The sequence below is a fragment of the Gobius niger genome (assembly GCF_951799975.1).
Source record: "Gobius niger genome assembly, chromosome: 5".
Classification (NCBI taxonomy): Eukaryota; Metazoa; Chordata; class Actinopteri; order Gobiiformes; family Gobiidae; genus Gobius; species Gobius niger.
The window spans coordinates 18,475,111-18,489,045 of record NC_136856.1 but is presented as its reverse complement, the minus strand read 5'-3'; the positions used below and the strand labels follow the sequence as shown (position 1 = coordinate 18,489,045).

The 13,935-nt window shown below is 37.8% G+C and overlaps 1 protein-coding gene across 6 annotated transcripts; it reads right to left on the bottom strand.

Annotated features, from left to right (window-relative positions):
• Positions 1–819: 819 nt before the first annotated feature.
• On the bottom strand, positions 820–13,010 carry stx3b (syntaxin 3b). Of its 6 annotated transcripts, XM_079556068.1 has the most exons (11): positions 12,607–13,009; positions 9,798–9,872; positions 9,606–9,705; positions 9,448–9,522; positions 8,915–8,985; positions 8,725–8,833; positions 8,566–8,639; positions 8,353–8,487; positions 5,924–6,034; positions 3,041–3,152; positions 2,633–2,755 (listed from the first exon to the last, which is right to left on the bottom strand). In XM_079556068.1, the coding sequence occupies exons 1-10, from the start codon at positions 12,634–12,636 to the stop codon at positions 3,066–3,068; spliced, it is 867 nt and encodes a 288-aa protein (XP_079412194.1). In that variant the 5' UTR covers positions 12,637–13,009; the 3' UTR covers positions 2,633–2,755; positions 3,041–3,065. The 6 variants fall into 6 exon arrangements, with proteins under 6 accessions (XP_079412197.1, XP_079412194.1, XP_079412193.1 ...); XM_079556071.1 differs by lacking the exons at positions 2,633–2,755; positions 3,041–3,152; positions 5,924–6,034 and adding exons at positions 820–1,304; positions 1,378–1,467; XM_079556067.1 differs by having other exon boundaries at positions 2,633–3,152.
• Positions 13,011–13,935: the final 925 nt, after the last annotated feature.

The following is a 13,935-nucleotide window of genomic DNA, read 5'->3' as shown; positions in this document are numbered from 1 at the left end:
AAAATAAAAGACAAAAAAGACAAAAAAAATAAAACAAAAATAAGACAAAAAAAACGACAAACAATGCCAAACAAAAATGACAAAAAAAATGTGTTGAATACCCCCCCAAAAAAGATGGAAAAAAATCTGATGACGTGAGGAAAAAGATCCATTTAGATGAGTTTTGTAGATCTTTCAAATGAGGTTTACACTGGCCTACAGGATTTGGGTAAAGCTGAACTGGAGAAAATGCTCTCGGTTCAGGCGGGAGTTAAGAGGTTAATAAATAGGATTTATGCACAGAAAAAGAATTTCGGGGGTAAATTTTGTCCCTCAGCACCCCCTAACTAAAATATCTTCCGACGGCTCTGGGTGCGGGTGCATCAATCACCGATCACTGTGCGACTGATGGGTGTCACGTGACATGGCGTCAATAAGGCAAGCTCCAGCAGCTACATAGATTTACATAGATTTCTGAAAGGCTCCTTCAATGCTCTTATTTATTGGACCAAATGAGAAGGTCGATTGCGACTTACAGAGCGGGTTTATAGCGAGGTTCTCTTATTAAATGTGTTGGATAAATGAAACGAACACTTGCGCACGCACGGGGAGGTGGGCGGAGTCTGATCATACCAAAGAGGATATGGAATAGATGAAATGAGGTCAAATCGATCCAGTCGCCACATACATAGATACAACATAAATTGCAATCAGATTATAAAGCCAAACACTCAGTCACTCACAAGGTCTTATAGTGGCTTCTTACACGAAACTGATACAAGACGTCAACACCATGAAACAGAAAACCAAATCTTTTTTATTACATAATCAGCTTTACTGGGTTGAACTTGACTCAGAGCCACAAACACCATCACACAAAACAAGCATTGCAGTAATACAGATGCGTACACACAACTCAACGCAGGAAATGCAGTTTATTTAAAAACGTTCACTATGGGCAATTGATCAGAAGAAACTAAACTACTGTAAAACAATAATCATGGCCAATGCAAATCTAGGCCTATGTTTGATAAGTGCACGGATGTACTTTTGAAAACCTATAACAAAGTAAGCATCTGGAATTTAAAGCACATGACGTACCACTTGCTCGACATATACGCACCACCAGAGGGCGCCAATATAACCAAGAGAAAAGTCACATGTTAAGCCATCTGTTTTTGCCAGGCAGATAATCTACACACTTTCAAACACTCCATGTAAGTAAAAAAGGTACAATTATTAGTAAAGGGAAATAATGTTTGGAAACCTCTCCAGTAATGGTCATAGGAAATAGGGGATATTTCCTCATCTTGAATAGGGCCCTCCTAAAAAGATACATTTAGAAAGAAAATAACATTTATTACAATATCGCATAGCTGTGTATTTTAACGTTATTACCTTTTTTATGTTTTACGAGAAGAAGCTGTAGAGATACGAGAAGACGACGATCCCAATGATGGCACAGCATAAGGTAATCATCATCTTTTTCTGTAGATTTGGTCAGAAAAGACACCAGTGAGGGGAAAAAAACAGGAAGCCAAGACCTGACAAAACACCAAACTTACTATTCAGGCCACAGGGGTTTGAGGAAATTGGGCAAAAGGGGGAACAGAAAGAACAAAGTAGTATCCCATGTGTGAAAATTAAACTTAAAACACCTACCTCCTTTGTGTAGAGCTATGGGAGAAATACTTTTTAAACACAGTTGCTTGTTCAGTCACAAAAACATGCTGATTGCGGTTTCAATTTAAAAAAAGGTCACAAGCCAACTGTCACATATTTACAAGAGCAGAAAGATAAAAGCATTCAGTAAAGGGAAAACACATCGCTTAAATAATAGGGCTACATTTATTTTGCATTTGAAACATTTACGACACAGTTCATGGTAAAAAATAATTAAGTTGGACATACTTTATCTTAAATGTGTTAAATTCAGGTATGAGGCAGTTATTTGTCTTTTCCCTTAAATCCTAATGTTAATTGTGCTCAGTGACATATAATGTGTCTTTTGGCATATTTTGTAAATTCCATTAATTTATCATTTGTACATTCATAAATGTGAACCAGAATAGGCATTTGTTACGCACATTCAGGTCCCTTTGGTAAAACAGACCTATTATTGATTTGATAATATGATTGATTTGTTAACAGACATTAAAGCCAACACTGACATTAATCTGTCATCTGTGTTTGATCTGACCAGTCATTGATCTACACAGTAAAGATCATTTACAGCTATTCCGTTCTGAAGAATCATTGGCGTGTTAACCATTCCTCTTCAAAACATACTTCAAGTAACGCATACAACAATTATATACAAAACTATAAAATCTTCATATCAGTAGTTAAGGCATTGAAATGTCAAAGTGCTATGACTCTAAGTCAAACTCACAGTAAAAATGAAATAACAGTAGCTAGCTTTGATAATAAAAAAAAAAAAAAAAAATCAACATTAAGTGAAGTTCATTTTCCTTCCATTTTCTGTTGAAGCAGAAAATGTTACCTTGATTCTTTGGCGTAATATGCTGCTGAAAGATGACATGTTTCAATTCTCATTTCTCTGTCTCTGATGACAGTTCATGTCAGTGCTGTCTCTTTTTTTCATGGCCTCTTTACACCAACATAAGATTGGCCTTCCATGTCTTCATTCATGTTTTATGATCAAGGGTGATGGATGAAATGGTTGAATTGTCTTGAAATGGCAGCCCGATGACCGGGTGAAGGTGGACGGGAGGTAGACTGAAAGATGATTGGATGACCTTCTGAGAATGATCTTCTAAGGATGCACAAAAAGAAACAAATGTTTGTAACTGTACTGTAGTGAACGTGGTCATTAAAACATGAAATTAAGACAACATTAAAATAAGCCTCATATTGCAACGCTACTTTATTTACCTTTCATTATCTAGAACAGAAGTAAATCCTAAAGGGGAACATGCACACCCTGGACGTCAAAGCACACAAACACGCCTTGTGTTGAGCCATAAAGAGTCAGAGACAACCACTGAGCGTGCCGTGCTTCCAAAAGCAATTATGATTCATGTCCTACTTTGTTACTCACCATATGTTTTGATGTTACTCAAACTTTACTTTTTCAATCCCACAGACAACCCAATTATGAGTGCTAGAATGGCAAGCAAGACGACCACAACCACCACAAGAATCACTGTTTTCTGTTGGGAACATAAAAAGGTTAAAAGTATTTCTGTCGGTGAATTTCACATCGTTTCAGGCAGTATTAATACCCCGGGATATATGTGTTAGTACGCTGCAGTCTGATACTGAAAATTGTATATATAAATATATATATCTATGTAAAATAATGTTAATCATGTTAATAAAATCAGGCCTTTAAATAGAGCCTGCACCTTTGTCTGATTTGTACATAGAAAAGAATAGAAAATATATGATTTTAGTTTCAGACGGCTACATAATAAGACAAACCATTAACATTCAAAAAGGATCTGGAAACTGTTTGAAGCCACCCGTCTCTCTTTACTACTACTGCACATTTTAGCCACAGAATTTTTTTTAGTGTTATTAAGGTAGATTAGCATCAGATTCATGGTAATTAAGCAATTTTTATCCTTAGACAAAGGTTCTCACTTGACCATCATACACACCCATGAGCAAGCTGTGAATTAAACATTGAGATTAGAGGTGAAAACAAAACTTCCTGAATTTAAAAAAAGAAAGAAAGGTTAAAATAAAGTATGATTTATAGGATGTGTGTTGTGCAGGAGAGGCGTCACATTTGCACAGCTCAAGCACAGGAGGTCACTGGGGCAAGGTGTCAGGTGAATATAAAGGGAAGTGTCGGGGACTTCACAATCACAATCCCTGCAAGATTACATGAGCCATCTTTCCCAAAAGCAATTCACTTTAAAGCATTGTCATAAAAAGTAAAACCGTTCAGAGTAAGAGATAAGATTCTAATGTACTAAAGAACATTGAGGGAATAAAATTACAAGTAATCGAATTTCAAACTGCAACTTCGTGGTTGCAATGAGCTATTTAGGCTGCACATTATACTTTGTAAACAACCAAATATGCTCTGTGGAGGTAAAACTTTAGACCTTTGCAAACCTGTTCTGAAATGCATGATAGCAGTTCATATTTCTTCTCTGAAATGGGGGAGAGGGGATCACGAGGCTGAGCTGGTTGTTTAAAGACATTTAAGGGGAGACACTACAGGCAAAACTCAATTTTTTCAGTTTTCAGGTTTTGGGCCAAATTGGTCTCTGAACATACAAGCTTTCACCCGGAAACAAAAAATATGTCAATCTTCACAATGACATGTTTAAATATTGCGCTGATTCAATGTTCCCCCATAGACTTATATGGGACAATGCAATTTCAAGGGCCTTTTTCTCAAATCACATTTTTCTGTCATTGTGGCGACACTATGTCCACGTCAGTCGGACCTAAAGACTTCAGATTTTCCAGCCTTGGACTGAACAATATTTGGAAGATTTTTTCAGAGGGATTTTTTATTTTCTAATCCCTAAGCCCCATTTATTGAGTTTTGAATGTCAAAAAATGAGGCGAAAATTATTATTTTTTTACACATTTTTCCACTAAAAAACAGCTTATTTTAAAACTAAACAAAATATCCAAAATCCCCTGTGAAAAAGCCTTGGTAACTCATTCATCAATCAAATGAAACCATAAATTTGAATGTAGCTCTATCCATTATTCAGATTTCGTCGCCGAAAAGATGGGAAATTTGGGGGCATTTTTAGGCATTAAAACACCTTGTTCTTATATGAAAAGATAAAATAACAGAAAACTTGCAATGTATTTTTTCTCACATTTATGCCAGTGACCGACAGCAAAAGTTTCAAATTGATATCTGTAAATATACATTTTTTCCCTATTCACCTGCAGTGTCTCGCCTTAAAACATCTTCCTGACATTGAATTTAAGATGATAATTTTAATACATTTTATTGTGGAGGTCCTGGATTCTGTGTGTGGTCATTCAGGGGCTCGTGGCCTCTAACCCTACTCTTCAATCTTCCATCACTTATTCCCTCACAAAATTATACACGCCTAAATAAGGATATCAAATCACCATGAATACTTTTTTGTTTCTACTTTACTTTGCATAAATCCCTTAATCTACACATAATCTTAGAAAAAAAATACCAAACATTCAATAATTTGGCAGATTTTAACCCTTTCAATGCCAGTTTCAATAAATAAACCAGAAAATGATCAAAAACAAAACTACAGAATTTGCTGCAGAATTTGCCACTACAGAAGAAATACAAATGCAGACAAATACATTTTAGTTCCCATCTGATAAAAAAAACACCTGCGCCCCAGCCGTCTACAGCCATATTTATTATATGTAAAAATATTGACACCTTTGTGATTTTTGTTACACACTTTGTTCACCTATCACAAAGGATGGGATAGGGGCTAATCACTCATCACTAGTTCAGTACTTTCTCCCATTCTTGGACAATTTCTTTTTTTGCTCTCAAACGCATCATCTTCACCTGTAAATGTTCTTACTGTTCCAACTGAAAATGTGAACTATTATAACTTTATCGTAAAAGCTTTTGGGAAATCGTCTCGTTTCACGTTGATTTGAGTCACTCACACGACGAGCTTCTTGCTGAAATTTAGCTGCTTTCTTAGTATCTGCTACAGCTCTTTCCACAAAGCCCACAGATTGGTCCATGTTACTTTCAATCCTCTCAATCATCCCCCCCTAACACGCCGCATGTGTTGACAGTAAAAGAAGAAGCAACAGAAATCATTTTTGAAAAAGAAGAAGAGAAAATAAATGGCGGGAACCAAACATTTCTGTTGTGAGATGAGAATGCTGAGAAACGCACACTGTGGTATGAATGTGTTAAACTGAAAGGTTTGAGAAAAAAGTTGAAAAAAGCAGAAAACCGCAGGAGGAAAATGCTACATTTTAGAAAAAGAAATACCTTGCGGGCTTTTGTCTGGTACCTCACAGCTTTTTTTGTCTGTTCCTTAGCCTCTACAACGTGGTCCACTGACTTTGATACATTCTGCTCTATGTTGTCTACAATTTCGCCCTGGAAAACAAAAACAAGCAATTAGAAAATGATCTTTTTTTTTTAATATGTGGCAGTTTTACACATCTTCAGAAATAAACAAGCAGGCAGTGAAGCAAACACACAGTATATAGAACCGTCAAAGAGCCTTACCTCACACAGGGCAATTCCTCAGAGAGCAGAATGCAAGCATCAAGAGATACAGGTTAAGAGTGCAGCTACTTGTGTTATGTCTCAGTAGTAATACATTCAGATTTAAATGTTCTACACTACAGAAATAATATCAAGGATCGGCTTAAAAGTACTTTAGAGTAGTTTTAACTATCGTATTTTTCGGACTATAAGTCACACTTTTTTTCATAGTTTGGCTGAGGGCGCGACTTATACTCAGGTGCGACTTATATATATCAAAATATATCCTTTCACATGTTTCTTTTGTTTATACTGACAGAACTGAGAAACTTGTGAGGGACTGGTGAAAACCGGAGGCTACTTTTACCTCAGTGAAGAAAACAAAAAAAGCTAATTGTGGGCTAAAAGCTAATGGCCACAGCGAGAGGGACGAGTTCGCAAATAAGCGCCTGAACAACATGCTGCCGGGAGAGGCTTGTCAATGGTGCAGTTACGCCTCCATGCCCAGGTAGTTGCGACTTATACTCCGGAGCCATCCATGCCGACCCCGAGGCGACACCAGGCCAGCTCGGAGACACAGTCCCACCAGCGTGTCCTGGGTCTTCCACAAGGCCTTGTCCCAATCATAGACTGTTAAAAAGAATAGACATCCCCTGCTCACTCCTCCCCATTTGCCACAATGACCACGCTCGAGGGAGCAATCATGGCAGGTTGACAGACTCCTCCTCCCCAGCTCTGACAAAGTGTGTCCCTAAAAAGGGCATAAGGGCGGGATCTTCACTGAAGACTCGGCCCTTGCCACAGGAGGAATATCTAGCTCTAGATAGTTCCAAAAAAATTGGGTCCAGGCTTTAAAGTTGTTTTTAACGTCTCTAAAGTACAATGCTTTCCATTGGCGACCTAGCTGCGATATGGAGGTACGACAGCAATGGCGGCCCCTAGTGTCATTGTCAAAAAGCAGAGTGGCCATCGGTCCCAATAGGACATGCCTTGAACACCTCCGGAACAGACGCCCTAGCCACCTCGGCTGGCTTCTTTCGACATGAAGGAGCAGCGACTCTACTCCGAGCTCCTCCCGGGTAACTGAGCTCCTCACCCGATCTCGCATGGTGCGCCCAGCCACGCTGCGAAGGAAGCTAATTTCTGCCACTTGTGTCCGCGATACTCCGGAGCGACTTATGTATTTTTTTTTCTTCTTCACTATGCGTCTTTTGGCTGGTGTGACTTATAGTCCGGAAATTGTGGATTTTTTTGCCAGACTTTCATGATAACATTGCTTGAAACATGAAAATACATCTGCCAACTGAGCAAGTTCAAAAACAAAAAAGTGCAAAAACAAAGCAATGCATTGAAACAAATTAGAAACATCCAGATCAACTAAAAGTCAGAAGTGTAGTAGAATTGTAGTAGAACAACTATATTTAGATTAATATAATAATTTAAATTTATCTATAAATATTAAGGCTGTCAATAGATTATTTTTTTTAATCGCACTTGTGAAATGCGATTATCCATCCATCCATTTTCTTCCACTTTATCCGGGGCCGGGTCGCGGGGCAGCAGTCTCAGCAGAGATGCCCAGAAATGCGATTAATCGTGATTAATTTTTTTCTAATAATTATATTCATTTTTTATGTTTTTATGTTTTATCCAACATAAAACACTTACATTTAAAGCATGTGATTACTGATTGCACATTTCATTGACCAAATCCACAGTTTCATATTTATGTGAGAAGCCCAACAGCTGATAACCGGGATCTTCAGCCATTTCTCACTTTTTAGAGACATTTTCTTTTGTGCTGAACCTTTAGGACAGAAACTGCAAACTTTTAGGTTCATGAAATAGAGACAAAATATATTTTTTTGTTGTTGAAATAGGATGATTAAATTAATTATTTATTAGATGAATTATTTTTGCGATTAATTTGATTAATCACGATTAATGTTGACAGCCCTAATAAATATATATTTGTACCTAAAGGCTTCATCAGTGCTGGGGATGAAATGCAATGAGGATGAGTTGAAGGAAATAGTCATAGAAGAAAAGAAGTTTATGAAAAGCAACGACTGAAAGAGAAGAAAAGAGAAACGTGGACGTCAACACAACAGTGGAATGGCATAGGCAGAGTGTGGACACAACACTGAAATGCCTTGATGAGTGTAAACTGTGATGACTTTGTGAGCATTTCCAACACTGCAGTGTACCTGGTTCTCCACCAGCATCGCGATGTCCACAAACATATCATGGAGTTCCTTGATGCTGCTTTCCAGACGCACAATGTCTTTGTGTCTGGATTCAATTTCACTAAGAGCTTGTTTAGAAATCCCGGAGTCTACGATCTAAAATATAAATAAACAAAACAATATTCAAACATACACAATTGGTTACTATTCAATTATTAGACACGGTGTACGCACCCCAGCAGTGAAGACGGCAGCATTACCGCTTTCCAACATTTCCTCCAGTTCGTCATCTGTCGTTGCTTTTCCAGCTAAAAGAACCAAATCAGATTAATGACCACGAGAAAACCAAAGACATTCGATTTGTTGTTCTTGTTGTGTATAACTGATACTCACTGATTTCTAGCTGTCTTTGAATTCGTCCTTTACTCCTCTCTCTGAAGTCTACCTGAGCTTCATTGTACTTCGTCATTACTTCCACAAATTTTCTCGACAGGACAGCATGCTAGAAAGGAAATAAAGGATTTATTTCCATGGCATGTTTCACTTCTGCTGTGATGCTAAAGCCAAACATATTTAGTGTTACTTGTGATTTGCGTATCCGCATATCAGCTGAGATCCTCTCCTGCTCTTCAGATTCCAGATTTCTCTCGATTGCTACAACGATAAACACAAGTTGGAAAAGCAGAGTGTCTTTTCGAGTACCGAGTACTAGGGCTGCACGATATTGAAGTGACTTGCGATATGCGATACTGCTGTGCAATATCGCGATAACGATATTATTGCGATATTTCACTAAACACGATTTTTTTCAGCAAATTGTGTCAAAAGAAGAATTAAAAAGCACCCTATCAGGACCAAAACAAGGGTAGAATTTAACAAAGCTAGTAAATGTTAAACTAAAACTGGAACTTCTACACATGACTTCAATGCATGAGTTTGAGTTTGCAAAAAAAATGGGTCGATCTCAGTCAGATGAAGGCTATGGGGATGTTGCGATATATTGTGGCTTCTCGCGATACGGACATTGAATCAGCTAATATTGCGATACGATATTTTTTGCGATATATTGTGCAGCCATACCGAGTACACAGGCATCTTAAGTAAAGCTTGACTCACTCTTGAGTTTGTTTCTTGCATTGTTTGCCATCTTTTTGATGTCGTTGGTGATTGCCTCAAGGTCATCCTGTGTTTCTGGGCAGAAAGGAAGTTACTTCACTTTCACTTTCTCAGAACAAGTTAAACACAAGTTGTTATAAAGATTGTTGGTTATTTACTTTGATCAGAGGTGGGAGCAGATAGGATGACGGAGTAAAGCTTTTTGACTTCAGCCACATTCTCGTCAATTTTATCAATACTGCTTCTGATGTCTTCAATCTGAAACAGAAATGTCATTGTCAAGACTTTCAATAGTTAACGGTATTGTACTAATGCAGTATAAAATAAGAGATGCTATCTTTGTCCCTCACTTGACAGAAAAACTCATCCATAAAGGCTGCATTATCCACAGCAATCTCCACCTCATCATCATCTTGATCACATGTCTGCAAGAAGATAAAGCAAATCAGGTCAAATATTCTGTAGGCAGTAAGTTGTGCTCAGCCATTCGATGTTCAACCGAGACGTAAGGGCAGCAGTGAACGGTGCGTTTGCAGGTGTTGAAGCATCCAAGTTATTGACGGGGATTTTAAGTATCCTGGTTTTGTCTGTGTCCATGTAAACACAGTATCCTGGTTTCAATTTCCTGGAGAAACCAGGTGACTAGAAACCAGGATACTCTCACTGGGATTTTCCCAGTTTCCAGGATCTGTATCCTGGTTCCTCACCATGGTTGACGAACCGCGCATGTGCAAACTTTCAAAACAGATACGGCAGGAGCAGAAACTTTCCTACAGCTTTTGGAGCTGGCACTACAGTTGTAGCTTTACATTACAGTAAACTTTCTCCTCTCACTTCGGTCACTGAAGCTGGGACAGAAAACAGTTTTAAGTGTTTCCTTGGATAGTTGGATATTGTAAACAATACATCATATCTAGAATATAGTCTTAACCAGGAGACTGGAATTGCGTGTACACACACACATATTGCATTCTTGAGCAAGACACTTCACCAACCTTAATAATAATAATAATAATAATAATAATAATAATAATAATAATAATAATAATAATAATAATAATAATAATAATAATAATAATAATAATAATACATTTTGAGGTTTTGAACAATTTGGTCACTAAACAAGTGAGCTTTCAACAGAAAACAATAACTAAATAGAAAATAATCCAATCAAAACAATAATCGGTTAATTATTTCACTAAAAACATTGAGACTTGTAATGTCAGTGTTTGTTTTCTAAATCCAATCTATATAGGATCATCTCCATTTATTTTTGACAGATAAAATTGTTGATCTAGTAATCTTAGCCTGATTTGTTGTGCTTTTAATTGAAGCAACTACTTCAATTACTAAAAAATATACAATCTCTAAATGTATTTTTTCTTACTCACCTGCAGAGTTTGCCTTAACCTAAGCAATAACTGTCAGTCACAAGACAGGCCCATTAAACTACTCATTATTGCGTAAATGAATACTGGAAGAGTCACTACAGTAATCCAAGGAAACCGCAAAACAAAGCTTCAGCTGTAGGCAGAGTATGAGAGGAGTCCTCAAGCCGTTTCTTTCTTTTATCTTAAAGTTACATTATGTGTAACAACTCACACCGCTGTGTCAAGGACATGCATTTATAAAAGGTATTCATTCATTCATACAGTGCTGTTAAGCTAAGCAGCTGTGAGTTTCCCTACCCTTTTGTCACATGACCTCTGAGTCAGCGTAATGCCTTCACACAGGTGCATTTTACTGTTCTTGAACCTAAAGTTACCAGAGCAGAAGAGGACTATGCGTCAGTCTCCATAATTTGAATTGCAAATGCTAGCAGCCAGGAACAAACTCTCAGTGGATGGTTTTGAACTTCTCAGTCGGTCAAGCATTGAAACAAAGTGTTGTACACAGTATTCTCAGTCTAACCACTTTGTTGCAGCACCAAGATAAGATTATGCTCTCATTTCCTTCCAGTCTGTCTAAATCAGCAAAAACAAGGGAAGAGGTTTTGCTTCAAATACATTTAGTTAGTTAATAAATGAACAGAAAAGTAGGTAATAGATTGTTATTACTTTTGCAAATACTTGTTTTCCTTTATCAAAACAATTTGTCTATTTTCTAGAGCCAAACCATCATACATCATGTTACATAATTCCCAGCAACTGTGCAGTAGACGAGACAGACGGTTACGCTGAAACAGACTGTCGTGATTCGCTTCTTAGAGACAATCTCTCCGGAAAAGCCTGGATTATTGCAAATAATTGCAGAAGGTTAATCCAATCAGCCCTACCGCTGTCTCCTATAAAAAACATACTTTTATATTTGACCTTTTGCCTAATGATGAACACAACTAAAAGGTGTTTGTTCCTGAATTTTTCAAAGTTTGATGTGTACACACTAGAGGTAACATAGACTGACGTTCCCAGGTTTGTACAATGGACAGACAGAAAGTAGATCCACTGCCCTGAGAGCTGGTGGGACTTCTGTAACCAGCTAAAGCAGAGCAGAGGTGCAGGGCAATAACCACTGCAGACAGACCTACCTCACTTCCTAAAGAAATCAACAGTGTAAGATACAGGGCCTGGAGGGCAACTTAAGTCACTAAAGCAAAGCAAATATTTGGTGAGTGCTTTATTGTAACTATAGTAACACACCCTTAGCTGGTGTAGGAACCTAAACCCATTTTGTGTTTGAACATTTATCATTTATATATTTATTTTAACATCAGAAATATATGAGACAAGCCTTTACACAGCAGAAACCACATCATTATCGAAGGTTACATAATCCTTTTCCAAATTTCGGACACCATCACATTTAAAGGTGGGCAGTGCATATGGTAATAAGCCCATTTATAAGCAAATACAACTGGCCATGTTTGTCAAGTTTCCAAAGACCATCTAACACGGTTTAACATTAACCTGATGGCATGGTTAACCTGTTGTAAACGATTATGGCACCTGACACTCACAGAATGACTGCACAGAAACTTGCTCACATCAGACACCACTATTTCTTAATTTTACATATGTTTTTTGCCAGAAGATGGGCTCAGAAACAGACGGTGTGAATGATTGAACGTCACCTCATCTTTAAGGCCTACAGATACATATTTGGAAGTGTGATGTTAACTCAAAAGACTCAAAAGAAACCCATTTCCTGGACACTTCTTACCGCTTTGAGCTGCTCCAATCGATCCTTCATCTTTCAGGAAAATGTGCCTTCTTTACCCAGGAATCAACTATTGAAAAATCCTCCTCAAAACAAGTCCAGGTCTGTTGTTTTTACACAGCCAGCTGGCAGGCTAGCCGTCCAACACAAGCCCGGCGCCAGTCAGAGAGAAAATTAAACTCCCCCAAAGTCCTGACAGTGGTCGGCTTGATAAAACGACAGACAAGAAGAGCTTTTCCGTCGCTTTTCCATACAATATGGCTGCTGGATATTAAAGCCAGTGTTTTTCTTTGCTAAATCTCTTCGCCCCGGGGATTAAAACAACAGTTGTGTGGAGCGGTATAATCTGCCTTTCCTCTGGCCACCAGTAATCATTGTAAAACGCACTTTTCTGACTGACGCATGCGCAGAAGACGCGGCTGAGCTGGATGTAGCCACGCCTCGTGATGCACTGGGACACCTGCAGGGGAACTGGCAGGCTGTGTTCAGGTGTCAGCCACAACAAGAAGCCAAACGAATACATGCGGGCCAGACATATTAGCGTTTTGTGTTTTTATGTTTTGTGAAACTATGCTATACAAAATAATGGGTGAAGTGTCTTGCCCAAGTGAATGGTCGGAGGTGCATGGGCCGATGTGTAGATCAGTGTTAATTTTGACAACATATTTTAATTTAGTTTTAGTCTTTTGACGAAAATGTAATTCGATTTTAGTCTAGTTTTAGTCGACTAAATTTAAGACGAATTTAGTCGACTTTGCATTGATAATATTCATTATAATCATATTTAATCTTGTTCCTCTGCTTCATGGAGCTGCTCCACATGAACAAAGCTCAGAGCTGATCCTTTGGCAGAGGATTTACATGATCTGAGGCTCTTTCAGACGGTCAATAGAAGTTTGGATGATTTTAGTCTCTCCTTTTCATTTTTATTTAGTCTCATTTTAGTCGACTAAAATATCTGGACATTTTAGTCATAGTTTTAGTCTCATGAAAAACGTTTAATTTAGTTTTAGTCCAATTTTAGTCGTCAAAAATAACACTTTGACTAAAATTAAGACTAAATATTTTAGTCGACGAAATTAACACTGGTGTAGATCAGTTTTTCACAACCAGGAGTACGGGGACCCATCAGGGGGATAACTTTTTTTTAAACTATTTTAGCCGATTGTTCTGAAGCCGATACTATTTGGCTCTTTAGCTACTCAGTTTTAATATAGTCTTTTTTTCCACATAGAAAAACAAAAGCAGATAAAGTAGCAGCAGTTCAGCTATTTGTAGACGACTTCATATTCATATATATTCATATTTTTTATGAAGAGCTACTTTGTATTT

What these genes read in the sequence shown, in the direction of transcription:
- stx3b (XM_079556066.1), bottom strand. Translation starts at nt 12,636, where the DNA reads ATGAAGGATCGATTGGAGCAGCTCAAAGCG. An exon ending in TGCTCCCACCTCTGATCAAA is followed by an intron (nt 9,523 to 9,605) that starts GTAAATAACCAA and finishes CTTTCTGCCCAG; the next exon opens with AAACACAGGATGACCTTGAG. An exon ending in TGCAAGAAACAAACTCAAGA is followed by an intron (nt 8,986 to 9,447) that starts GTGAGTCAAGCT and finishes TTATCGTTGTAG; the next exon opens with CAATCGAGAGAAATCTGGAA.